Here is a 27,497-nt window from a genome sequence, read left to right as displayed (position 1 = left end):
GGCATTTCATTAAAGCCACATTTTTGGAGCAAAATGTAATATTGATGTATTAATGGGAATTAAATCATACCACAATACTGACTTTCCTGAGTTTTTTTCCCCCCAATCTTGTATATATGTTTAATAGATCATGTAATGCGAGACTGCAGTGAGAAAAGCCATTATTTGTCCTCTGAGTGTTAAATATCCAGGTCACTGCAAAGGCACCCTACGTGCAGTGTTATTTCCTGTTTACCATGTAAAATGATGAGCAGCCCTCTGGCTAAAGCATGTGAGACAGACCAGGACAGAGGATTCAGTGTTCACAGTAAATGAAAGAACTGAGAACCCTGAGAAATTGTGTTATTCTCTCACTGGGAGAAGTTTGCCAACTTACCAGTTTCTCCAGATCTGCAGAGTCTTCTGAGCATCAGCTCTGGTAAGTATTTAATCTTTTCCATCACTATTTTTCATATTCATCTCAAAAGCAAATGGTAAACACGTTTTCAGTCAAGTTTGATATCTTATTTTCTTCTACTCTGAAAACACCAAGAAACTCCAAAACCTGGAGAAAAACATTCTACGCCATGAAGAAACGTTGCTTAATAGGTTTTTTCTGTTTCCTTGAAGTGGGCTTTATTTTAATTATTGCCTCTGAAACTTAATACCTTGTACTCTCACCAGGTCTTGCGGATTAACTTTACATTTATTAGCGTGCAACAACTACCCCATAAACGCTAGGTGGAGTCCTCACATCTGTCATTGGAAACGTTTCTACTTACTATTGCCGCCCCACAGCCCCCGCCTCCACGCAATGATCGTCTATTAAAAAGATGAATCACTAAATGGGCAACCTGCGGTTTCCAGTAGGTTAAAGGTGCCACAGTCTGAAGCATTTAAAGTTTAATTAACGTACAGTTTATTATATGTTTTTCTGCACTGAATTATTTTCGAAAATTGACTCAAGATATACAAGTTATAAAGTTAGTATAAAATCTCTTTGGCTGACCTTCTCGTTGTGTTGGTTTTCAAGTGTTGTGCCAAAAAGTGATCATCTGCCAAAAAATTATGTCTGACATTTCTATGTTTTTTTGTTTGTTTGTTTTAATGTGTAATGTTTTTCCTTATATGGTAAAAAAGACTGTAGTCAACAGGATTTATGAAGGGCTTATATATAAAATAAAGAAATAAACTGCTTTGCAAGTATCTTTATGATGATGAGTTATTGTATCTACATTATAATCAATCCAGCCCTACTTGGGCACTTAAAATATCTTTGCAGAACTGTAATGTTATATTTGTTACAATTTCTGCAGTCCTCTTGGCCAGATCTATGTTTTAAAAAAAAGATTTTTTTTTAATGTCAGTGATAATTTTTACCATTATAAATAAGGAACACATAAAAGTCACTTTGCCAAAAAGTGACACGTTTCAGAGATTACAGGCCAAAAAAATCATTTAAAACTGATTTAATACAGCCACTCGTTTGTGTGTGTGTGTGTGTGTGTGTGTGTGTGTGTGTGTGTGTGTGTTTGGGGGGGGGGGGGGGGGGGGGGGGGTTGCAAATACCGGAAATCACTCTTTGGCAGACGATCACTTTTTGGCACAACACCGGAACCTGATCAGAGTGAGACATCCTGATTTCTTCCCTCTATCTTTGATGTCCACGTCCCCGTGGTGTCCGAGTTCTACCGGCTGCGATTACGCGCCCTTGCTTTAGAAAAAAAAAAAAAAACACAGAAGGAAAACTTCATAGAAATGGCGGAGGGTGCTACGACTCTCAAGGGCTTGCGAGCCCAAATGGGTAAGAAAGATCTTGACAGACGTGCCTGTTTTTGAATCACTTGCGTCTCAAGATGTTACAGTCACTTTCTAATGTTTGCAGTTAACTGTCGCCTCTAACCGGGTTATTTGAACGGTCAGCTTTTCTGGCTAGTAACGTTAGCTCGCTGCCTGGTTATGTCCTGACAATGGACGCGGAAAAAATATCTGCAACTTGTTCCCGCATTAAAAGTTACACGTTTGGTTGAGTTAGTTAGCTGATAGTTGTGCTGATAAATTCTAGGAGAAGCAAATGAACTGGTTTAACTTGCTCAATGTTAAATACTTGCAGTTACCGTTCACCTAAAGTTGTAACTAGACGTGTTGTAGCTTGAGACTGAGAGCCGGTTGACATATCACTACTTCTGCATTGTCCCCCCGCGTTTTAATCACGTTGTACGCGAAAGTGGTTTTGTGTGAGTTCATTAGACTTGATAGGCATCCTCTAAATTCTTGGTAAACGAAGCTAGCTTCTCTGCGACTGGCAAATATTACTGGTTTGGATGTGGTTGCTCTTTGCTCGGAAAATCCTGTCAAACGTGATCATCTGTTGAGCTCTGTCTGGTCAGGTCATGCATTTTGTATTAACGAGCTGAGTTGATGCCCTGTAAAGAAATCCAGCAGGGAATTTATTTTCTTCAGCCGCAGATCAGGCGGTTCATGGTACATCAGCAGTTTTGTAGCTTCCTGCTTGAAACTCATCTTATCTTATGTTAAGTGATCCCTTCCCTCTCCCACATCCATTGTCCTATATTCATGCTTATTTGCTGACATATGGCATAACCCCCTCAGTCCTCGAGGGAGGACAGCTGTAACAATGTCTGACCTGAATTTCAGATAAAGCTGCACTGTCAAACTGTCAAACACAGAGCTCTGAGCCCTGTTAGGACTGTACAGTTGTTTTTCCTTAAATGCTAAGATGCACTGATACCATGGCTTTGGCTGGACGAGCAGCCGTGTGTCACAAAGTGTTCTAAGCAAAATGTACATTGCTTTATTGGAGACAAAACTGCATACCAACTGAAGTCTCTATCAGTGCTTTTCATCCATGTGTCAGCTGGCTCTGTCCAGATTCAGACGTGGATGTTTACTGTGTTTGTATCTCCCTGCATGAATGCATGGTTTGTTATGGCTGGCATAGCACTTGAGCCCTTTTTTAAAAGCCATTTTAACACAAAAGGGAGTTTTCTGCATACCCAGATTGGGTGTAGGCATGTTTTACTTCTGGCAACAAATGGATCACATTTTAGTGTTGGTCTTCTTCCTGTTTTCCTTCACTTTTCCATTCAGTGTTTTCAATCTGACCCTCAGTTCTGTGGTTTTTTTTTACGAACATTTCCACCAAGTTTAGAGGTATGTGTTGGAATCCTGGCTTTGTGACGAGTTAAACCATGTCCTCAGCAAAAGTCCTTCAGCTTTCAGTCAAAGCATAAGACTAACAATAATAAAATAATGCTAGGAATCTAGCTCATGTACATGGTCATTTCCACAAGAATGTGAGGAAGGAGAAAAAGTACCCTGCTATTATGAAGGGAGATCACACTGCTGCAAGTAACACTGCAAGGTTGTCCGGATCCTGGCTTAACACATGCTACAGCTGAATCAAAAGCATGAGAAGTATTTCTGAACTGGGTTGGATTTAACCAAAGGAGGAAATGAACCGCCCTCAATTTCGAGGTGTAGTTTCTTGGATCTGTACACTTAACTTTCACATGTTCTGGAAAATTGCTTGAGTATGTTTTTAATGAAAAAGATTTTTGAAATTCTGAATAAATTTTCCTTCAAGGAGAAGTGGGTGTGGGCTCTTATGGGTTAACTCTGATTGGGTAGCAGAAATGCCCCATCTCTTTTTGATTTTTTTTTTTTTTTTTTTTTTTCCCCTCTTAAATTGACTGAGAGGATATGTTACAGTGTGCAGACACATGTATGCACCTACGAAAAGATTTGAATAGCAAAACATGCTAATTTGTATAGAGTATAACTGACCTCAGACTAACCCCAAAGTTGTTTAGATTGTGAGGCATTGGTTTGTATGCTTACATGTTTTTCCTTTCATTTTACATTATCTAAAACGAACATTTCCATCTCCACAAAGACAGATTCTCTGCTGGCTTTGTTTGGTGATTTGGTATAGTTTAAGGACAAATTCCTATTTAGAACCATTTCCAAATTGTCCCCTTTTGAAAGTCATTGAATAGACAGTCGATTTATGTCTTTGAGCAGCATGTCAAAGCTTAATTGAATATGGTTTGTGAGCTGCAGACAGCAACAAAGACCAAAGGGCTCAAGAGATCTTACACAACGTGTAAATGTCAGCTATTCAGAGTGATTTTTGCATCAAAAATACCAAAGCAAAAATCACCAGGATGTGTGGTTTAATTTATTTACCACTAAATATATTTTTGTTTATCAGAGGCAAAAATAAAATAACAAGAAAATGTATAGACTTCAAAAAGTTAACAGAGACTCTTTGTATTAAATGTATGCACACCAGTACTGTTTATGTTACCCCTCAAAGGGTCATTTTGAGCAGGGAAAAACCCTGAAATTACACGACCACGATGTTTGGATCTACACTCTTGGCACCAAGTATGTTTTGGTTTAATAAGTCTTCTAAAAGTGTGGTAGAATTGGCCTTACTTCTTGGAGTTTAATTAGAAATCTACAAAATACATAATATTTACTCAAATTCTATGCCTTAAATTTTGGTATATATTTGTATTTCCTGCTGTTTTCACAGGGAGAAGCAATTGAACATATAGCAGTGAAAAATAACAGAACACCATAGGCTATGAACAATATATAATTATTAAATTTCTTCTTTTTTTTTTCTTCCTGTAAGAGAAAATAGTTCACTTGGAGCAGGAGACTCCCTTGGAAAGTTCTTATCATCCTGCTGGTACTACAAATAGCCAGAGCTTACCTTTACATGAGCAGGTCTCAGTAATCCCGTAGAAGATTTAGTGTGTTTGTGTGTATGCATCGGCTGTGTCCTGAAATCCTGTGTTAGTGGGCTACAGAAGGTTGATTGTTGATGATTTCCTTTCAGTCAAGAATTAGGCATGATAATTTATCAGATTTTTGGATAAACTGAATAGTCATATAAAACTGAAAATGTATATAAAATATATAAATAAATAAAAACGGTGGTTCAGGTTAATGTTTGTCTAAGTGTTTGCATCTTATAGTGTTCAGTTGGAGTTAAAAGTCCCTGTAGTCGATGTCAAATGGTCATCCACCCTTATATTTAGCAACACAGACACTTCCTGTGCAGCAAGCTATTTAGTTGCACCATGCTGCAGGGCACAATAAAGAGTGCAGTCGAAAGGAACCATGGAAAAGAGACCTGACCCACTAATCTGACTCTTTTATGTCCACTACGATAACATTATATGTGACGAAAGCAGTGAGAACTAGCATTTGACTGGGACTGTTATGATGTAAGGCAGACTGGCCTGCTTCCTGTTTCATGTTTTGTCTGGGTTGCAGAGCTAGGTCATTACCAGCCCCCCCGCCCCCCTTCTCTCCCGGTGGTCTTTATTGATGCCATAATAATCCATCAGGAGAAGCCAAATCATGCCCAATCAATAAGTATATCTACTACACTCAGAAGTTTTTTTTGAGCTTGAGCAACTCCTTATGCTGGACAAAATGTCAGTGTTAATGTTAAATTAATGACCAGCTAAAATTCACTCATTTTAATTTGTTTGCTGTTTTGTAACTGCTGCATTTTTTTGCCCCACACTTTCAGCTACCTTTACTCAAACAGTGATTCTTGCTGAAAAAATTTCCATTTATCAGTTCCTCCCCAGGGTTTTTACTATGTAGAGAAATTGAAAATGATAGCAATTGAGGAAAAAAGTCAAATACTCAGCAAATATGTTTTTATATCCAACTGAAGTAGAGCAAGCAGTCATCCACAACTTCTGTACTTTACAGATGCTGGACAAGCCAGCTAGGTTGCATTGTTTTGGTTTTGACATGGTAAAAATGCTCTGCTGAAAATGCTGATTACATGCCCAGCATTAACTCGTTTTTGAACTCCCAACTTGCGAAGAGAAAACAGGAGTTTTTAAACATCAAAGTTGACTCTTTAAAATGATTTTTTTTTTATTAATAATGAGTGGAAAGACTGGTTGCCAAAGATGGGTCCTCAGCTCACTTTATCATGTATGATTTGTCCATTCAGTAATGGGCACAAATAACAGGGGAATGCAAATATTTCCGTCAAATAACCCAGTGGAGACTCATCGCATAATGACTGCTTTTACTGCCTCGCATAGTCACCCACCATTCTAAACCAGGGGGAAAAAAACCCTGCTCCCTCTCATGTCTTTAAGGTTTTGCTGAGTCGTTGGTGTAGCAGGGATGATGTATGTTAATGTGTGCAAATCTCCATAGTGATGGAGTGATGAGTGCTTTCGTCTGATTGGCTGTTTTCATTTCTATGAGCACACCTGGCTCTCTTGAGGTCTGTTGAGGGAAAACAGTGTCGCTTCTCCCCATCTCATGAAATCACTTTAATCAACACATGAATGTGCCTGATGTGTGACAATTGGCTCATTTTATTCTAAGAATCATCTCTGACTTTGTTATATTTTTTCAAATATTTTGATTATTTCTTGAAACTACAAAATTGCTGTGACTGTAGAACCTGGAAATTCAATAAAAATTTATTTAACAGGTAATCGAGATACATACAAGTAGCCTGCTTTTTTTAGTTTAACAGCTGCTACCTTCTAAGTCTGCTTTTCCTGTTGCACTTCCCTCTCTGCAGACAATGCAGTTTCCTGAAATTGGCTATCTAGAAGTGTAAAGCTTAACCTATTAAATTATACCATTAAAACTTCATGTTGGATTATCAGCTAAATTGTTGACATTATTTTGTATAAAAGTAGCATTTGATAAGGTTCTATATAGCTTTATCCTTATTCTCTTGCAGTTTGTTATATCATCATCATCATCATTTAATTTACATACATTATATTGTAAATTGCAAGTATGATATGATTTGACACTTGTGAGTCTTCAGGCTTGGCTTGTTTTTATTTTAGCTATGACTCATCTAATTTCTGAGTCAGTGTGGCCCTTGATACTGGCCTAAGCGTGGAGGAGAAACACTTCATCCATCCTTGTTGTCTGTATCACTTAGCAGCAGTTACCCTGTTACAGTAGACTCCCTATTCTTTTTTTTCTTTTTTTTTTTTTTTTTGACTGTTCACATTAATAAAGAAAAAAATGTTCATAGTGGTTTCACCAGTGTCCACAAATCCATACATTACACTTGTACTAAGTAATATACTAAACCAAACACGCCATATGAGTGTGTACAGCTTTAACTGTGGCTTTTCAGTTAGTGTATTCCTTGTGGTATTGTATGAGTACCAAACATAAAGAGCCTCATGACACAAAATTAGTGAGTGCTGAATAATTTGTGAATCCTCTGTCAACATTTTATTGAAGAATAGTCAGTTATTTTTTGTGTGTCAACAAAACTGTTTAAATGCAGACAAAGCTTTTGACATTTATTGACTTCTCCAACTGGAACGAAGAAGAGGAGCAAACGTGAAGCGACTTGTAAACATCTGAGAACCAGCTGCAGACTTTGACCGTTCATAAGCTTCTTTGACTGGAGAGCATTGATGTTGCTATATAGATAACTGGTGCATGAATAGCTAACCTGACAGGTCTTATTTTCCTTTGGTTCAGTGGGGATTTGGTGTTGGCCACGTAAACAATTCTTACCGGTTGATTGGAAGTGTTAAGTCAGGTAAGAAGGGTCCATTGCTCTCTCTGCCTTAGACAGTAAGATAGTATATGTAGAGTTGACATCTATACAGACTAGGGCTGCTCAATTTTTGGAAAAAAAAAATCATAATCACGATTATTTTGGTCAATATTGTTTGAACTTCAGCTGGTTGAACAATTGGTCGTGTTGCAGATGGTGCAGATACCACCGAGCAGCAAATCTGCATTAATTTCTTTTCAGTCATGTCCCTGTGTTTTACATGCGGTGCGGGTGACAAAAACAAATAAAATGCCAGGACTTTTTTCCTCCTGGGTCTTTGCGCTTTGTAATCAATTTTTTTTTTTTTTCTTCAGGTGTGAACATATTTGTCCCTCTCATTTTTCCAATTCTTTGTTCATTCCCTCACATCCATTCCAGTAGTTTCAGAAATCTCCCTCCAGGAATTGCTGACATTTGAGTCCTTATATTGATGCTATGATTATTATTCCTTATATTAGATGCTGATTGTTTCACTGATAAATTTAAAAATGTACTGTAAAAGTAGCGAGAAATGCACAGGTGGAACCAATGGTGCTGAACAGGCCAACCACGATCATTGTGGGCTGCTTTGCCCTGACACGTAGTTTGCATTCTCGGGAGGTGCATGTCAGGTTACGGCATAGGTTTCCTGCTCGATAATTAATGATAATTACACATAATGCACCAGCACCAAACATAAGTGCCAGCAACGTCGCTGGCCACTTATGTAGGTTACATCATAGGCCCCCTCAAAGACTTGACGCTGCAGCATAAATCAGGGCTGAGAGTATACGCAGTGTAATGTGACAAACCATTTTAATAATGATTGTTCTTTGTTGATTACACTGTTTTTGTGATCGTTTGGTGCCAAAATCTAAATCAAAATTTGATTAATTGCACAGCCCTAATACAGACAGAACAAAGATGTCATGAGGCACTCTGAAAACCATGCTCATAGCATCATGGTAAAAACCTTTGCTTATTTAGATGCCTGTTAAATTCACTGGGGCTGCTTCTTTTAAAGATCTCTATATATTACCCTGGTGGCAAATAATGTGGGATTTAAGAAGGTTATGAGAATTCAGTAAACAGAGGGGATTTAGTGCAGTTGCGTAGCCTGCCACTGATGATGCTTTGCATAGATCAAATACTGATTGGTTCAAAAGTTGGATAAAACAGGAAAGAGAATAACAGCTGAGTTCATCACAAAGAGGAAGAAGAGCAGAAACCCATCAAAGATCAAAAAAGAAGACATAGGAAGCACACATAATGGGTTCAGGGGACCGTTTTCATTGTTTTTAACAGGCAGTTTTACTTTAGTACCAAAAGTTGATTGTATTTTGAGTTCTGTCTTCTCAGCAGCATGGGGCTAAGCTAAAGGACTAACAACAGTACATAGATAAACAACAGTAGTCCACATTACCTGTCATTCCGCGTATTTTGACACGGCCCCCACAGACAGTTACAACATGTAGACATGGGTTTTGTAAATCTCTTTGTAAGACCTGTGCATAAAAGTCCTCCAATGATTCAGTGATGGAAGTGTTCAGTGGTGAAGTAGCTTGACAGTGAGTTCCTCAAAAATCCGTGCATTCATCTGAGAATCAGCCCACAGTTAATATATGGAAAAAAATTGTATGCATTTAGAAATTATCTGTAATACCTAGTACACGATTAAGACCAGCATCTTGCTTTATCCACTGAATAAATGAAAGTAATTTAAAAAAAATATAAGGACTATAATGATCATGTTGATATAGGAAAATAAATACTGAATTGTGGGTATCACCATTTTTATTTTTTTTTAAAGAAAAAAGTAATGTGTCTGAAGTGTTTTATAGAATTGAGCCAGTGCTGACCAACAGTACGTAAAGTGCAGTAGTACTTTTATACTTTTTCCTTTTGAGAGGTGTAACAAGATTGGGAACGCTTCTTATTCACTGAGAATAACGTGGTTGTGTCATTGTGTGTGAACTGAATTGTTGTTGTTGGGTCAGCTTATGCCATTGCCCACCAACTGGACTGTCATTTTTAGAAGGTCCTAGTTGTTTAGTACTTAAGGAACTCCTGTGCAACAAGAAATCCTGGAGGTTTCTAATAGTTCTTGAATTTTTACTTTATTATAATATTAGTTTGCATGATTTAAAAAAAAAAATGCATGTGCTAAAACTTGCAGAGGCAGCCTGGTCTGGACCTTTTTAAAAAAAAAAAAATTAAAAAAAGACACGCATGAAAAGTTGTTTTGTTTTCAAACTGAAAATATATATATATTTTTATGATTATAGAAACAGTAGGATTTTATAGTTACGTAGAGACAGTGAGATGCTTTCAGAAAACTTTCAGAAGTGTTCACAGTCCTTTGAATGTCACAGGGCTATCGTTTTGCTCATTGTCAGCATTTATATAATGCCAACAAGAAGGGGAAGAAACTGATAACTGATGCCAAGCTTGATCATGTCCTCACTGCTTCCTTCCCTCCTGACCTTCTGTCCTTTAACCATAGTTTTCATGTGAATAGTTTTGGCTGAAGAAAGGGCTATTGACCCTGTGGTGGTTGTATGGGAGAGCTAATCTGTTTGCTATCTTGAAGTTGGGCCTTTTATAAGACAGACTGCAGTCACATCGACTAGCAAAGCAGTGATTGTGTGTCTGTGTACATGTGGAGAAATTAGTCATCATTCGGTTTTGTGTTTTATGGATATTTTTGTCCAAAATGTTTTATACCTGTGGGCATATAAGCTGTGTACCAGGAAGCTTGCAGGGGTTTGATTCGAGTTTCTCATTGCAGCTTATTATAAAGCAGTGTATGAATGGATGCACAGCTGACCATGAACACTGATGACTGAATAACTGCATTGTTATGTAGCTTCAGATGTGTTGGGGCTCTCCAGAGTTACTATTCATATGGAAAGCAAACAAAAACACAGAAAAAAACAACCTATTTAAATTTTTTGGTTGGAGTAATTGGGTTTGAATGGACTGGACTTGATGTGCTTAGCATTGCTGCCACATAAGATGCTTGCCATGGCATCGAGCTCAGCTTTGGGTTCAGTGTCTTTGCCACAGACCCTTTGCCAATGTGAAGTAGCCCTCTGTACCAGCTAAACCAAAGCAGCCCAAAACATTTCTGTTATCTTAATATATTTTGTGTGATAAGTACCAAATCTCAGCCAAAACAACACTGGTAATATTGGGTCCAAACTTCACCAAGATGGTGGACATCTAACACAACAGTGCGGCTCTACCTTTTATTCAGAGATCAGATCTGTGCTGTCACTGTGTCTACTGTTGGCTTAAAAAGTGCACCAGTGTTGCATTGCTACATCTTTCTGCCTTCCATATCCTTTATACAGAATAGGCAAAATAGTGGCACAATATTCCCGCCTCGAACAAGCTGTGTAAAAAGCCTTGTTTGTTCTCTCGTATTCAGCTGCAGCTGCACAAGCACAAGCCGAGGAAAGGCGCAGCTTGGCAGGAAACAGCCCAGGACCTACAGCTAACACACCAGCTAAACCTCAGGGGTGTAGGCCAGGTAAATGACATCACACTTTGACACAGAAACAAACTGGTTGTTATAGATATTACCCTCTCGTGAATGTTGTTGTCTTCCATAATCGGAAATGTTACATGCAACTCCCAATCCTTTTCTCCCATCCTCTCAGTGTGGCTTAGTGCATGTGAACCTTAGTCATCATCTTATTACCGTAACAGGTGACAAAGCTCATTAATGACAGTCACATGCACACATCTGCCTGCCTGACACACAGCCTTTGTTGCACTATACTGCATTTTAATCCACCATCAAGTTGTATGTGTAAGTACTGATGCACATGTTTATGTATAAATCACATATGCACGTGTGCCTTCAGTCCTTGACGGTGTGCCACACTTAGAACAGACGACAGACTGCGAGTGGCAAAAGAGAGACGTGAGGAGGCAGAGAGACAACAGGGTAAGAGGATAATCCCTCTTTTGGGTTAAGTTATTTTAGTCAAAGACCTGCAGTGAATGCTCAAATATTCAACTATTTTAATAAATGAGCAATGGTTTTATTTATTTTAAACAAAAATACATAACATTTGGACACAGCTGTTAGTTGCAACACTTAGTTTGCTCAGTAAAGAGATTATTCATGCAGATAAGAAAACAAGCAAACTAACAAGTCACTTTTTTTGTACTGCGTGCTCATATTGACTGTGTGGCCAGCTTTGCGAGAATCTCAGATCATGGAGCGGGACCGCAAGGCAAAGCTGCAAGTGGAGCGTCAGCTGGAAGAGCGTCAAAGAAGGTTGAGAACAGCGAAGGAAGGAAGAGCAAAAAGATTGGCTGTGGAGCAGAAGAGGAAGCAGAAACAGGAAGAAGAAAAGGTAGCTGCAACATGGGTGGAAGTAGTAAGCACTCACTTTATTAGTGCTTACTGCTGCTCAGCTGACACTTGTGACTACATATAGAAACCACAGTTCCATATAGCACACTTGCCCATTAATGGTAATCAGTTACAAAGCTACAGATTTTGCCTCCTTCTGTTGTGTTTTAAGGGCAAATATTGGTCCACTTGCAAATGTCTTGCATTTCTTTTCTTCCTCAGGAACACTACGAGGCAGTGATGAGGCGGACGTTGGAGCGCAGTCAGCAAGTTGACAGACAGAAAAGATTGTCTTGGGGAGGACTGTCTACAGACTCAGATGGACGAACAGGTACCTTAGTCAAACTTGGCGCAAATGTGAAAGGGGTTCAATGCCGTTTTTTCCAGAAGCTAAAGCAAATGCCAGATAAAACAGTTGAGGGCTAGGCAGTTAGGTTAACCAAATCACAACGCTCTTACCTGTTGTCTGTTCAAAGTTCTTTCAAACTGGTATTAGCCAAATCTGATTAATTAGAGAAAACTGAAGTATTTTCTAGTGTCATTTTACTCTGTCCACAAAGGCTGATGACAATCAGCCAGCTTTCACCTTCATCTCTTTCCCAGCACAAAGGATGTACCATACTGTCATGTGTTTATTGCTCTTTCCTGAGAGCTGTCTTTTTCCCACAGGAGATTCTGATGCCAGTGCCCTCATCTCCAGTAACTATAGTTATCTCCTCTCCCTCAACCAGAAAAGCCACCAAGGATTCATCAAGTTTTGTTTGTTAATATTGTTCACCATGTAGCAGCACAGCATGGGCAGGCACTGGCTCTCCAAATGCACTGGCAATGCTTCCTCCAACACTCTGTTTCCATGTAGTCATCCCAGCCTGCATTCTAACTGGCAGTTGTTAAATTTTATTTCATTGTTTGTTTGTTGTTTTTTTACTAACATCTTTTCTATAGAATCTTTATTTTGTGCCATGGGTTTGGTTTTTAGTCACACTTTTATTCACTCACATTGATGAATAGGGCTGGGCAAAATAATTAAATTGATATTGTATGTCCAATAAATTATTTTACACAGGCAATCAACCTACCCTTAAGGCTCTAGAGTTGATTTAGAACTTAAACATATAAACAATGCTCACCTTATTTTTGGGTATCCGATATTTTTGGTTGTTATTGCTCAGCCCTACTGTTGTGCACTTCCAGATCACATGGGTGACTTTGCATCAGTGCCTCTCTGAATGGTATTCAAAAAAAATCTGGCACGGACAGTATAATGTTTATGCTCTGCTCTTTGGAGGGGTTCAACATAAACATCTTTTGTTTACTAACAACAAAGCCTGGTTCTGAAAACACAATGGCTGTTTTATGATATTTATGTTTATGGCATGTACAGTCATCATGTAAAGATATTTAATTCATTTCTTTGCTGATTGCACATTATGTTAGTAGCATGCTAGATCAGTGAGTTAAAAGGAAAATTCTATCAGTGTGGACAGTATAATTTCTGGGTCCTTTTATTTTAGGTGTATTAACTTATAGCCCTTTGCCTGTTGGAGGTATTGCAAGCTAGCAGATCCTTTTACTCCCTTTTGTAAACCCAAATTCCCTCCCCTTTGGCTGGCCTCCAGTTTAAACCCCGCCTCCCTTGTCTGTCTTTCCTCCTCCCTCTTAGTGGACAAGCGTTCCACATCCACCACGAACCTGAAACAGCCGTCTGAGGCTGGAATCAGCAAACGCCCTATCCTCCTCCTCTGCTGCCCTCATCAGTCACCTGACAAACGTAAGTCTCCTCGCTTCCACCCTTCCCGCTTTCCTTTGTTCCTTCTCTCCCTGCTTCCATCCTACCCTCCCTGCATTCCTGTGCTGCATCTTAACCAACACAGTGTATGCCAACCACGAAAGTGTTGTTCTGTGAATATTTGGTATATGAGTTTTTCCAGGTATCTTACAATTTGTGATCTAGAACACAGAGAATGAACTCTGACCCTTGTCCTTTTTATATCCAGGTTTTAACACACAGACTCACTCGTGCACAGAGGGGTTGGTAAAAATGCTTTAGCATCTGTTTCTGATTCCAGAGAAGACACACCCCCCCCCCCCCCCCCCATGTTCTGCTGCATACAGTTACTGCATTTCTTTGGATTAATTAATCAGCACATTGTTTTAAGGGCTACTGAGCACCAAATGGTGATGTCATGAATGTTCTCTTTCTCTATAAAGTACAGAGACCCGTCACTCTTCTGTCACAATATACATAATTCTGTTTTGATTACATAGAATATATTAGAATTGTACCAAAAAAAGAATCACATTGGTATTTGATTTCTGCAGAAAATGATCAACACAGATGGGTGATTGATATCTCTTCACAGCTTCTCAGGCCGGCAGTTCCATTTATTCTGGTTTCCTTTTCAGCCTAACTGATTTCTCTTTACTTCTCAGCTTATTTCATAATTAATTATGCCAAGACTTTGAATACAAAACATGAATTAATTCTAAAAAGTCCTTAGAGAGTGTTGTGTGTACAAGCTAGTCTCTTTATTTCACCATTGGGTTATTTCATCATGTCCCTCAGGTGTTAAGCCAAGGAGTTCATCTTGTACCGGTTGCCTAGCAATGGCAATGCTGCTCAGGCCAGTAAGGAAGATGGCAAAAAGCTTCAGGTGGAACAGACAGGTGCAAAAGATCCCCTCTTCATCTCACACGATGCTTTATAACCAAGATTGTGCAAAGTACACAATTTGTCAGAATATCACATTATATATTAACCACTCAGCTCTGTCTCATGCATGACATTCACATTGAAATTTGGCTTATTGCTGGAACACTGAAAGAGACTAAGATAATATTAAAATAGTAAATCTGATTTAGGGAGAATCAGCTAGCACGATCAGATGGAAAAGTTGAAGCTCGTCTTTGTATCGGGGCATCAGCTGCTGTCAGCCCTAACCCCGGTGACTCACATAAAGCAATACAAAGTGCACATGACTTGTAGACTTTCTTAAGGGTTTCCTTGTGACTCCCCCAGTGCCTGCTTGGCTATAACTCCACTCTCATGTCCCCATGCCATTCTGTGAAGAAGAAAGAAGTTCCTCCCTTACACGAGTAAGTGTGGGCAGAGCACAGACCCCCGCAAAGGCTGATAAGGGGACACGGATGATCAAGGTGGCTAGCATGAACAATCGCATGCATCACTCATGCGTCTGGTCTTTAAATAATAAGCATGTGGCTCTGATGATACTTGCTTCATCATTCTGAATCCTCTGTATTTTTAAGTCCTTAACAAAGCTGCTGCTAAGCGCTTTTGGGGATAAAAATCTCATTTTATCTCTATTCAGGCTTATGAAGCTGTGAAGCTATGTTTTTTGTTTTAAATATGCCAGATCTTCTTGCTGCAGATGCCTTTTTTTTTTATTCATGTTGTCATTCACCCAAGTCCACATGCTCATTCACACCCAAGTCAGATGCAATTTTCTCCACACTGCCTGTTGTCTGTGATTTTCTGGGAATGTTGTGCTTGTTCCATGAATCCTTTAACCTTTTTGCTGTCTTGACCTGGTTGATGCTGCTCTGTCATGTTTCTCACTGATAGTGAATTTTGTTTTAACCCCCTTTTTTCTATCTTTTCAAGTGTCCACTAAGGAATTGTCTTTTGTGTGCTCTGTTTGCACTAACACAGTGTATTGTTTTGTTGTCACAAAGTGTTGATTGTTTTCTCCCTCCAAGATGACGTCATAGGTGGATTTAAGTCACTCGTGCTTCATTGCCGTGTGTGTCAGTGCCATCCCAGCATAGCGGTCACGGAGCACACAAATGACCAAAGCAAATCTCTATAGTCTGTGTATTGCTATTAACCACCAATGCTTTTATTTGTTCCACAGCCAAACCTGTCTCTTTGTGTCTGTGAAACTAAAAAAAGAAGTTCCTGTCCTGTACTTATGTATGTTCTGTGTGTTTAACCTGAGCAGTAACACAGCATATGGGCCATCTTTCATGCTGAATTAGCATTTTACATGAACAGTTTAAATACTAAAAAACATTTTTTTTTCAGAACTTTAGCCTTAATACAAACTAATAACAGAGATTTTCACCTGGATACAGAGCAGCAAGTCATGCCTGCCAGGCTTCACGGGCTGCCGTTAAACAGATAACAAAAATCAAGCCTGTCGACAACAGATGTCCCTTCAGTGAGGGGCTCCAAAAGGAAGTGAGAATCTGCAATCTCCTTTCAAAGTGCTAACATTTAGGTACATGTAGCAAAAATAACCCATTAAACCTCAAACTCCTTGTCAGGGATTATATTTTCTTATGAAGTTTAATTAACAGCAGCAACCTTAATGGGCAATTTTCTTCCATTTTAATGAAGTATTCAGTTTGCTTTGTTTCTGGTGTGTCCACCTCAGTGCTTTTGTAACATGCTGACTTACTTGTTACTAGCTAGTCTGCTTCTAGAAGGGCTGTAATCATCCTTCTTATTTGCAGGACTTACATTTGTACCTTTCTTCTCTTCCACAATAGAAAACATTGCACTGCATCAGTTAAACAACTCTAACGGACACAATTGCAGTCCTTTGTCTATTTATTCTTCTCTTCCCATTATCTAATAGTATTCTTCTGATTACTTTAAAGTTATTTAATTATTTGTTTTTCCCTTCAGCACACTCTTTTCTGGCTCAAGGAATCATTGATTAGACCTTATTGTCTACTTTCACAGACTTTCTATTAATCAGTTTTCAATTACAAGGCAATCTCTTTAATGTGTTTCAGTACCTTTCCATGGGCTTCTTATGTATTGTCTTTTTGTGACTACCCTTCTTTTGGCTGATTGTCATTGAAAGTATAAAGACAGTTCATAAGAAACCCATGTAAGACAAGAATCATGACCTTTGGTTCTGCATATTGATTCTCTCATTAAATCACATGGTGAACTTTGTTTCTTCACTTTTATTTCCCATTCTCATCCACTCTTTCCATTTTGGCCTTTTCATTCTCCTCTGCTCTTTTTCGGTGATTTAAAATTTTTTTTTTCCTGGCCGTGTAGCTCGCAGGCCACCGGCCACTACTGTGGATGGAGGGGTCCTTAGTCGCCTCCTCACCCCCACCCAGGCCTCACTAGCTAGGAGCAAGAGTGCCGCCGCCCTGTCCGCTGAAGGAACAGATGCTCCAGGTAACCTCCGCTTAGGAGACCCTGACAGAGAGTAAGGTTTGCTAGACACAGACCTGGTCGCACTCTCTTACATCATTAAAAAGTCAGCCTAGTTATTCCCAATATCAGCTAATTAGATAAGTTCATTCCACTGCCCGGATGCACTTTTGGAATGTTTTTCAAAACAATTGGTGGCTTCTTGATGATGGAATCACAGCAGTCTATCTGCAGCTGTAGTGACCAAATGTTCATGTATGTGCAGTAATTATTTGCAACAAATTGCACTTGCATGAGAAAGCATACTTACTCTCTAAATACTGACACACACGGGTTTAGTTCACATGCATTTTCAAATCTGACACAATTGGCTGTTGTGTGCTGAGCTGAGCCATGCAGGGCAGACTTGGTCAGGAGCATTTCTCCACCTCTGAATAGCCTCAAGGCCCACACTGGGAGATTTAGTCTAAGCTGCTTACCTATTGGTTCTTGTTAAATCAGAATAGGTCTGTTGTGCTATTCCATGAGTTCTCGTAGACCAGAGTGCTGGAGACTCTGTAGGTGCTTGAAGTCACACCAATCCAAATTTTTGCTGATTATTGTGGAGAAAAAATATGCTTTAAACCATCAGCCTGGATGACTGGCATGTGTTAGATTTAAGGTGAACAGTTTGCTCTGTGGTGGTAATGATCTATTGCCCGACAGTGGCTCACAACCCGCAATGAATAACGCAATCACAGTAATGAATGCTGCTTTTTTACTTGTGTGTTTTTTGTAGGTAGGAAGGGGAGCGTACTGTAAAGCACTTTTAAGCTGCAGCTGTATTTCTAGTGTTGAATTTAGGTTGTGGTGTTTATTGAACGGCCATTACCAACCTATTAGCAGGTATAGATCCTGTGCTAAGTATAGCCCCATTAAAAGCATGACTCATGCACATTTGCAGCAGCAGTAGCTCATGACAGTGTAGGTTTCATAGTCAGTGCTGCTGCGCGGAATGTGCTCTGAATGAATTAGTGAACAGGCTGTGGCCGGGAGAGTTCTCTTGCTCTTGGGATTACGATGGCTAATCCCTCAATCTGACACAGCAAGCTAGTGAACAGCACCGTATCCTCTTCTAACTAACTGCAGGCTAGACTTAACCTAATTGCTAAAGACAGTGCTTTAGAGCCTTTGCCATTATTCTGCAGTTTTATAGTTTATAGTTATTTTACAGCGCTGTACTGAAACCTGTAAGCTCTCTCTCTGGAACAATTACAGTATGATGAAAGCAAAGAGTCAAAGATGGCATATTAGTCATTCTTTAGTTACTGTAAAAACACAGCAAGCAGTGATATTTACATTCACTGTGTGTTTAGTGTACTAATAAATCTGTGTGATGTTTGTGTGTGTGCAGTGTCAGTGTTCGTTCTACTTTGGTGATGGTAGGTTTTATGTAGTGTGTGCTGTGCTGTGGTGTTTGGTGTGCAGATTTGTTGATGTTGTGTCCAGAAGCTTTGGCACTTGCAGGGTGTTTGGGTTTTTTTTTACCACAGCGTTGCTCCCTGCTTGTCGTGTGTCTCCAGTCATTTCCAGCCCATCTGGAGCTTTAGAAATTAAGCTGTTCCCTGCATAATGAGCTATATCTAACAAGTCGCTATTTTGTTTTTTTGTGCTCTTTCTCCTTACAAAAACCCTTCATTTCTTCCATTCATCATTCTCCCTTCATACCTCACTCCTTCTTTCCCCAACCTTACCTCTGTATTCCTATCTTTTCTTAAATCATTCACTCCTTTTGCTTTTTGCTGCTTTTGCTGCCCAACTTGGTCGCTTATCACTCCTCCCATTGGTTGTGCTCCCATGGTCCTGCGATGACTGTGTCCTTTACCAGAGTGTCACCTGTGTCCTCGCTCAGCCTCTGCCAGCCCATTGCACCCAGCGCGTGGTCCTGTGCGCAGCCGCAGCAGTGACCGACAGAAGAGCGGCATGACCACATCTGTGTCAGCTGATGGCGCCCTGGACCCTTCGATGGTGAGAACATTTGTCATTAGTGTTGCTAATCGATTTAACATTTAGCAGTTATCTCAATTTAAAAATGTTCTCAATTCAAACAGCTCTGTGATATGAAAGATAATGTCGGATTAGTTTACATCCCTGTAGATGATATCGTGAGTGATAATGGACATATTTAGGTGTATGACTGAGAACTAGAGTGTATGCCATTCTGCTCATGAAAAATGCTTTTTGGAAAAATCATTGGAATGCAATTCTATTATACAACACAATACAGTGTTTTTATTTTTTAAACCACCTCATGTGATTATGATTTTTACTTACCAGCAGGGGTGTGGTTTTATTTTTGTGGGAGAGTCCTGAACAGACTTTGAAATCATTTTAATTTAGCTTATTTTTTTGGTAGCGCTGGAAGAGAGGTCTCTCTTCCAGAAAGCGCAATAGAGTTGAAGGAGCAGGGTTTAAGTGCTGTCAAAGAAAAAAAAAAGAATGCTTTCCTGCATTAAACTAGCATTACTCAGACAAATGACCAGGCACCATGGACTCTGATTTATATGCGCACATCCTGCTAGATTTGCCTGTCAAAGTACTTCTGCAGGATGCTAGCCAGAGGGAAATGTTGTTCATGCAGTTTTTCTTTTAACTTGGTCACTCATTTACACATGGGCAAAATTTTATACTGTCGTTATTTAAGAGTCGTATCTGAACGGTCTCACTTGGTTATCTGGCATGCCTGGCTCTCTCTCTCTCTCTCTCTCTCGCTCTCTCAACCTGCCTTTCCTCCTCCTCCTTTCTGGTTGTGAAGGGCTTCATTGTCATAGCATGAAACAAAGGGATTCACAGTGGCCTGTTTATGGACAAATCAGGCCATGCAAAGCAGACCTCACCCAGACCGTGGGACCTAATGTCAAAAGCCTCTGACTTTTCTCACCATCATATTATCTTTTCTCCTCCATGTGTACAGTCTGGATAATGCGGATAATTGGAATTCATAGCCTTATATTTGTATTAGATCCCAGCTCAAGACAGTGAAATGTTCTTTTTAAATAAAATTTCAAAATCTGCAACAAAAATAATCTTACCTCTGGGACCTGTGTATTTTTTACTTGTATATTGACACAAATGGTAAATTAAGTTAGTCAGTTGGTTATTAAACTATTTTAAAGAATGGAGGAAAAAATTGTTGTATATATCAGGGATTTCCAACCTGGGGTGTCAGCCCCTTTTTTTAGAGGTCCCAAGATAATAAAAACAATTAAGTACTTTATTTTTTAAATGTCTCTATTTTCCTAAAATGCTTTTATGCTTTCACCCCATTATGTAGCATTTAGCAATCTGAGAGACAAATGTTAATGTGGTTTAAGTGCTCACAACTTGTTCACATATCCAGAGTAGGTCCATAAGCTGAGTAACCATTGCTTCATCTTAAGTTTGAGAACTACAAATGCATATTTTTCTTTGGTATATATTTTGTATGTTTCCATAAATATTTTATAATAAAGGATTTTGTGGGAATTGGTTTTGTGTTTCAGAGTGGTTTTATGAATTCTTTCTCCACTTCTGTCCTTTTTCTGTGCAATTACAGAAAGATAAGAAAGTTAACATCACCTGCAGGGCAGCGTCCTGCCTCCCCGTCCACTACTCCAGGACGCCACCGTTCGCCGTCTCCCTCCCCCAGTCAAGTTCCGAAGAGGACTCCTTCACCATCAGCAGCCAAGTAAGACTCCTACACAGCCTTGGTTATTAAACATACACTTTATTTGTTGAGGATCATTTTGATTATATTTGAAATCAAAAATATTATGATGCACAATTTTTTTGTACAGGCAAAGCCCTAAGATGCGCCCACCCTCACCAGGCGCAATGAAACAGCGGCCCCCATCTCCCCAGCCTGCATCAACCAAGCCCCCACCCATCCAGAAGCCTCTCGCTCCAGCAGGACCCCCAACCTTGCGAAAGAGGAACTCTAAGTCCAAAGATCTGTGTCCTGTTCAAGCTGTGGCTCCACAGTCCTCTGATTCCAGCAAGACCAAAGAGAAAGATGGTGAGCAATTAAGATCGCTTTATGTATTGTGACTTCACACCTATTGTCAGCTGACAGTCAGTACCAGTATCTGCCAACACTGTTTATTATCCTAGCAACCAGGATGTTTGCTCACTGCATTCAGACATGCAGTCCATTTCAGCGAGTTAAGCAGGACAAGATGAAATCTTTGTCAGCCAAACTTAATTGCATATAGTAGAAACATTTCCTCAGAACTTCTGACCTCCAGGTCATAATTGCATATCCCTCAATCTTTTTCAAGTAAATGATGTTTTTACAAAGACTGCTTGATTTTTTTTTTTTTTTGTGTCGCACACGTAGTCATAGTTGCACATGCTTCATTTGCAGCATTTGACAGAGTGAAAACTAAACTTAGAAAAATGACACTGAAAGAGTTTTCCATCCAAAAGAAGGTTTGAACATTGGTCAGTGATTAAAATCTTCAATGCTTACAGCTTCAGCTTTGCTTTAAGCACAAGAGAAATACATAACCATTGATCATGGGTTTATAACATGTCATTTAATTTTAACAGACATTAATATATAATATGTTTATATGTTGTAATAAATGTCAGTGGAGGACAGGCAGTATTTCCCACCTGGAGTCACATGCTTTTAGAAATGAGGATTTTTTGTTTCTTCTGCCACCTCCTGGAGAGAGTCATCATCTGCAAAGAAAATGGCTTTAATAATGGTTTACGTCCACTGAGTGTTGTAATTTTGCTTTTAGATCTTTCTTTTACATGGTTCAGTTCAAGTGTCCATGTTTATTTTTAGGGGTGTATGAAGAGTGTGTACCCTGCCTTTTTACCTTGTCAGCTAGGATAAGTTCCAGTCCCCCATGGCTCTAAGTTGGACAAGCAGTTCAGAAAATGGGAGGATGGATTCATTTAACAGTCAAGCTGTTAACCTTTGTTGTCTAATCCTGTGTATGACTTCCTGAGGAGAGTAATTCTGTCAAGCAGAGGGTGGCTCATGTTGAAGTTAAACTTTGTCAAGCCACTTTTTTCACTGTTCTGCTTCTGTCTTTTTTATGGGGACAGTGATTGTCAGGGACACAATATATGTTCAAGTCATAGTCCTTGATGCAGTCTCAAAAGTCCACAGGCTGGTGTGTGGGAATGCAGAATGAGACCAGGGTATAATGGTTGACTCGGCCTGATACTTGAGGGGCAAAAGTAAAAGGGTGAGGGTATGGGACTTGACCATGTGCTAATGAAGGTGGATGAGGGTAGGGATGAAGTGCTGCCAGGGCCTGATGTGGGGAAGAAGAGTGCGGAGTGGCCTGATGTGGGAGAGAGTGAGTGAAAACCCTGAAAGTTGAAAACTGGCTGACAGAAAGTCCTCAACTTCTACATCTGTCTTTTCCACCTGTCAGACTCAAAGGCTACGACAGGCCTAACTCAGCTGCTGAGGCTGCCAAGAGCCCTGGCAGAAAAACCGCAGGAATAGAGACGAGAGAGAGGAGAAAGCGACGAAGAGAAGAGAGAGAAGAGAAGCTTAGGCTACAGAAGGAGGAAGAGGAGAGGTAAGGAAACCTTACCTGCTGGAACTGTCTTTTTTGTCATAAATTATGTTCTGCTTTTTTTTCTGTATGACAGAGAAACCTCAGATATACGATGACTGCAAGAAATTGGACCCAGTAGAATGGAGTTGGTTGTATTTTGTAGGCCAATGTGTGATTGGCATTTTTAGTTAATGAGACAGGCTAAAGTATTCACACTGGTGAAACTTGAATTATTTTTTGTCAGTATACTTTAAATCAAAAGCCGCTGTTTTTTGATCATCTCAGGTTGAGAAAAGAAGAAGAGAAGCGTTTAGCAGAGGAGGCTCGACTGAAACGTCTGGAAGAGGAGAAGAAGCTCGCAGAGGAGAGAAAACTTAGGGAAGAAGAAGAAGCTCGTCTAGCAGAGGAGGAACGGATTAGACTGGCAGAGGAGGAAGCACAAAGACAGGTTGAGCTCCAGAAGGAACGCGAAGAGGCTGAGGCCAAGGCCCAGGAAGAGGCAGAAAGAGTACGTCAGGAGAGAGACCGCATTATGCAACAGAACCAGCAAGAACGTATGGAGAGGAAGAAGGTAAGATGGGTGGATGAAACTTTTCATCTGTTTTTGTGGGGAGGTCTTGATCTACAAGCCATTAAATGTTTGCTTTGGGCTGTTTTGATAACTGTCAGGAACAGAAAATCAAACCGTCATTACCCGCCTACCCACTTTTTTAATCAGCCCTCTTCTTTGTCTCCTTTTCTTAAGAATTCAGACCATAGTGGAAAAGTAATCACTTGAAATAAATGAATGTCTAACTTAAACCCCTTTTTAAAAAAAATAATATAAACTATTTTATTCTTATTCTATTACAGAGAATTGAAGAAATAATGAAGAGAACTAGGAAAGGAGACCAAAATGACTTAAAGGTGAGCTCACATTCTGTCAGCACATTTGGTCGTGTTTGTGATTGTGGAAAAAATCCTCTGCACTCAGTCAGCTAACATTTGTCTCCTGTGTAGAGAGATGACGATAATGAAAGTACACAGGAGAATGGAGATGAGGAAATGGACCAGATAAACTGTGAAACTAAAAGTAAGTGTTCGCCGGAGCTTCATCTCTGATAAATCTGAGTCTAAATCTACTAAGACTCTCGTGTCTTTGCATTTTTTTGTCTCTAAGTGAGAAGTCTTCCCCTTGTTCATCTTTGTGACGAGTCTGATCTGTTTCCATTGTCGCCATTGCGGATACACAGGTACTGATGATGACAAAGATGAGTGTGATCTGTCTTCTGGTGAGCCTGCAGTACAGCAAGAAGAGCCCCTGGGCCACATGAATGAAAAATCAGAGACAGACAACAAGGAGCATAACAATGGCACAAGCACAGATGAGACTCAAGCAGAAAGGTATGACTGTAGTGAAACCAATGAAACCCACAAAACTAACTGTTACTTTCACAGTAATTTTAAACTGCTTCCAGTAGTCAGCACCTTTTTTTTTTTTTTGCTGCATATTTCTCCCATGGTGTTTTGTTTGTGTAAACCACCACTGCTAATAATGACCAGACATTTTAGAACATTGTTTTGAAAAAAATGTAAATATTTGAGCAGTTCCATCAACATGTAGGGTGGAGCTTTTTTATGAGGTTCACAGGCTTGTTTGTCTGTGAGAAATTTATCTTTTACATCCAGTTACTTTCCTAAACACCTCTTCCTCACCTCCTCTTCTTCAGTCCAGTACCTAAGGACCGCCTTGTTGAGGGTTCTGAGTTCCAGAATGAGGAGGACTCCACCAAGGTGGAGTTGGTCTCCACGGTCAACGGAAAGTCCAACCAGTGGAGCTTTGAGGAACTCATTGACCTCAATGTCCACTCCAAGTCTCGACCCCTCATTGAGACGGAGGACTGTAACCAGGTTTTGATCAGCTGTGACGGGAGCTCAGATGGAACCAGGGTAGCCTTCGAAGACAATGGAACCCCCATCAGCACCCTGCATTCCTCCAGTCAACCTATAGAAGCCCTGTCAGGTGAGCCGTCATTTGCTGATTACTTAGATACTGAAGATGTCTACCTTAACACCAGACAGTAACTCTCATGTCTTATGTTCCTCTAGATTTGATGTCTGCAGCATCACTGAGCAGCCTCCTACTGTTGCACTCCTGAAGTTCCTGTCCAGCTGAGTTCTTAAACAGTCTCTCAATTCCAAGCAGCTTTCTCCTCCTTTTCCAGGGGGAGGAGCATAAGGTGAAGTGGAAAGTCCACCCAAGTGCTATGTTTGCACCCTACACGATGAGGAAACATGTGTAATAAAAGTATATATTAATAAATGTTGTGCTTCAGGGAAATGCCGCCTATTCCTTCCACATGCTTATCCAGGTCTGTTTCCTCTTCCTCTTGTGTTTTAGTTCTTCTCCAGATTTTTTTTTCCCTCAATTTTGTGTCCAATTTTGGTGATTTTTTTTTTTTTTTTTTTCTTTTCTATAAAGAGTTTGTTTTTGTCAGGGGTGCATTTTTATAATTTATTAATTCTGGCTTCTTTGTTATTGTAATTATTGTTATAAAATGTTTAGTCTTTTTTTTTTTCTTCTCTTATGAGAATATTCCAGGACACATGCACAATAGATTTTGTGAATTATTGTTCATTAATGGAAGAAATTGTTGTACATTGACTTTTTGGTGGGTTTGAGTTGAGATGGCATTGTAGGTTTTGCATCTAAATTTATTGACCGTCTACTTTTTGCAGCAACCTGCAACAGGCCTTACAATGCCACAATGAATTCATGCACCACAGTTTTAGATCCTCTGCTAACACTTGGATGACTTCTGTGTTTTTTACTTTACTTGATTGGGTTTTGTCATTTCATCCCCATTTTTCTTGAAGAGTTTTCTCACCTCCTGCGATCGTTTTCTTCTTCCTTCTTTGGCCACTAGAGGGCTTCAGTAGCACAGCAGTTACATTGGAAGGTGACCCATGTGGCGATTCACAACAAAACTGGTGAATTCACATGTTCAGTAAAGTTTCAGCACTGTGTTGTTTGGAGCTCTCAGCCAGTTTAGGTTTTTCCTACTTTTTGCATTTGTATACAAATTTAAGTTTACTAAAATTATAATTTACAAGATTCTGAGTTGGATCCGGTTTTAGTCTGATGTGTGACGACTCCACCAACTGTTTGAATAACCGTACCTGTAACATACTATCATAACAGAGTTGAAATTCATTAGTTTATTCATAGCTGCTTTCTGAGATGGTGTTTGTTACTAAACTGATCTTTAATATTTCATCTGTGCTGGAACTAGAAATGCGGCTTTCAGCAATCTGTTTTTAACTTGAGCTTTAGTTCCCGTTCTCATCATCGGTGTGCTTCATCATCAGTTCCACTTCTTTCCAGCTAACCTTCTAAAATTCCTGTCAAACTAGCTGCTACATCTGACAAAATGCATTTCAACTATTTTTGTAGTATAAAATTTTGGCTATTTGTTTATACATGAAAATGCATTTCTACATATATTTAAGTGTTATTGTATTGTGTATATAATCAGTATTAGGCAAATGAAGCCATGTTTAGGATGGAGTGGCTCAGGTTGTGGATAATTGAAGTGTCTGTGTAAATGACTTAGATTTCAGTGTGACAGTGGTCGGGTTCAGTTTGGGCTACCGGGGAACCCCAAATTACCTTATGCCCTCTTTTACTAGAACTAAAAAAAAAAAAAAAAATTGGGGATCCACTTTCTTTCCCAAGTTTCAGCTCTATATCCACATTTTGCCTCACAAAGACTAAACCAGTTGAGATTTGGATGACAGGAAGAGCTACTTTTTTGCTTAGCAACATATCTAAACCCATAATATGAGTCATAGATGTGCCTCACAGAGCTTTTAATGTCATCGAAATACATTTTATAGAGGATCAAAGGATGTAGGGATGCTGAATGGTTGTGGCAGGTTTATCTGCTCAGGTTTCAACTGTTCTACTATAGTATAAGGACGGCACTTCCACCTGACAAAACATGACATGGGTCAGGCTGTTGGTTTTTTTTTTTTTTTTGGTTCTTTGTTGTTTATGAAATTTTGAAATTCCTTTTGCTTGAATAGTCCAAGCATGAGGTTTGAGACCTTGAATTTTTTGCCTTTTTCTCTGCTGGCTAACTAAACTCTTTACATATAAAGACTCTGAGCTTTTTAGCTTTTCAGCTTTGATTAATAAGCTCAAAGAATGTAACAGATTCCATAAACCGTCCTGCAATATTTAACACGTCTCTGAGCTGCTTGCGTTTAGCCGTCTTAAGTTATTCATCTAGGAAACATAAGACTCTGCACTGTCACAGGTTACTTGCTGGGTTATAATAATAGTTACTGAGGACTTTGCAGACTCCCGGGAGAGCTGTGTGATATTTTGTGAAGAAAAAATTAATTTCTTTCATTCTGTGACTTGTTTCCCAGATGTTTTAGGAGTCTCATTCACAACCTCAGCCTCAGATCTTTCATATTTCACTTTGCTTTCCAGAATAGCATCTGTCTAGGGAGCTGTTGTAGTTGCGGTGTCTAGCGATGTCATGTTACGGGACATAGATACAGAGCTCACAGCACTTAGTCTTCAACATCATCTATAATGATAGGTTAGAATGGTGCCTTAGCTTAAGATTTGGGGTTTATTGTTTCACAGTCAATTAAGAAAGCTTCTCCTTACCTCGGCTTCGACAATCATTCTACCCAACAAGGGCAACTTTGTGAATATGAATATCTCTCTGGATGATATACTAAGAACGCCCTGCCCACAAATAACATTTGTACTGTAAATATATCTAAAGTTTACTGAAATATTGATTGTTAAAACAATAAAGCCTTGCAAAATTATTCTTTTGCCATGATTTTAATTTCTTGCTGGGAAGAAAAAGAAGCTTCATATCCTTTTTTTTT

At 39.5% G+C, this 27,497-nt stretch overlaps 1 protein-coding gene across 1 annotated transcript; it reads left to right on the top strand.

The window, feature by feature from the left end:
- The first annotated feature begins 1,654 nt into the window (after positions 1-1,654).
- Positions 1,655-25,370, top strand: map7d3 (MAP7 domain containing 3). The gene is given in 26 exon segments (XM_030738867.1): positions 1,655-1,783; positions 10,998-11,099; positions 11,437-11,447; positions 11,450-11,519; positions 11,774-11,934; positions 12,156-12,264; positions 12,603-12,622; positions 12,624-12,687; positions 13,597-13,704; positions 14,500-14,523; positions 14,526-14,606; positions 14,998-15,072; positions 15,075-15,089; positions 16,966-17,091; positions 18,935-19,071; positions 20,640-20,773; positions 20,883-21,100; positions 22,479-22,496; positions 22,499-22,628; positions 22,893-23,178; positions 23,460-23,513; positions 23,607-23,679; positions 23,840-23,990; positions 24,317-24,609; positions 24,646-24,647; positions 24,696-25,370. Coding segments are annotated over 26 exon segments (2,514 nt in total). The 5' UTR covers positions 1,655-1,737; the 3' UTR covers positions 24,702-25,370.
- The last annotated feature ends 2,127 nt before the right edge of the window (positions 25,371-27,497 follow it).

Source organism: Archocentrus centrarchus, chromosome 10, assembly GCF_007364275.1.
Source record: "Archocentrus centrarchus isolate MPI-CPG fArcCen1 chromosome 10, fArcCen1, whole genome shotgun sequence".
Classification (NCBI taxonomy): Eukaryota; Metazoa; Chordata; class Actinopteri; order Cichliformes; family Cichlidae; genus Archocentrus; species Archocentrus centrarchus.
This window is presented reverse-complemented; position numbering and strand designations above follow the sequence as displayed.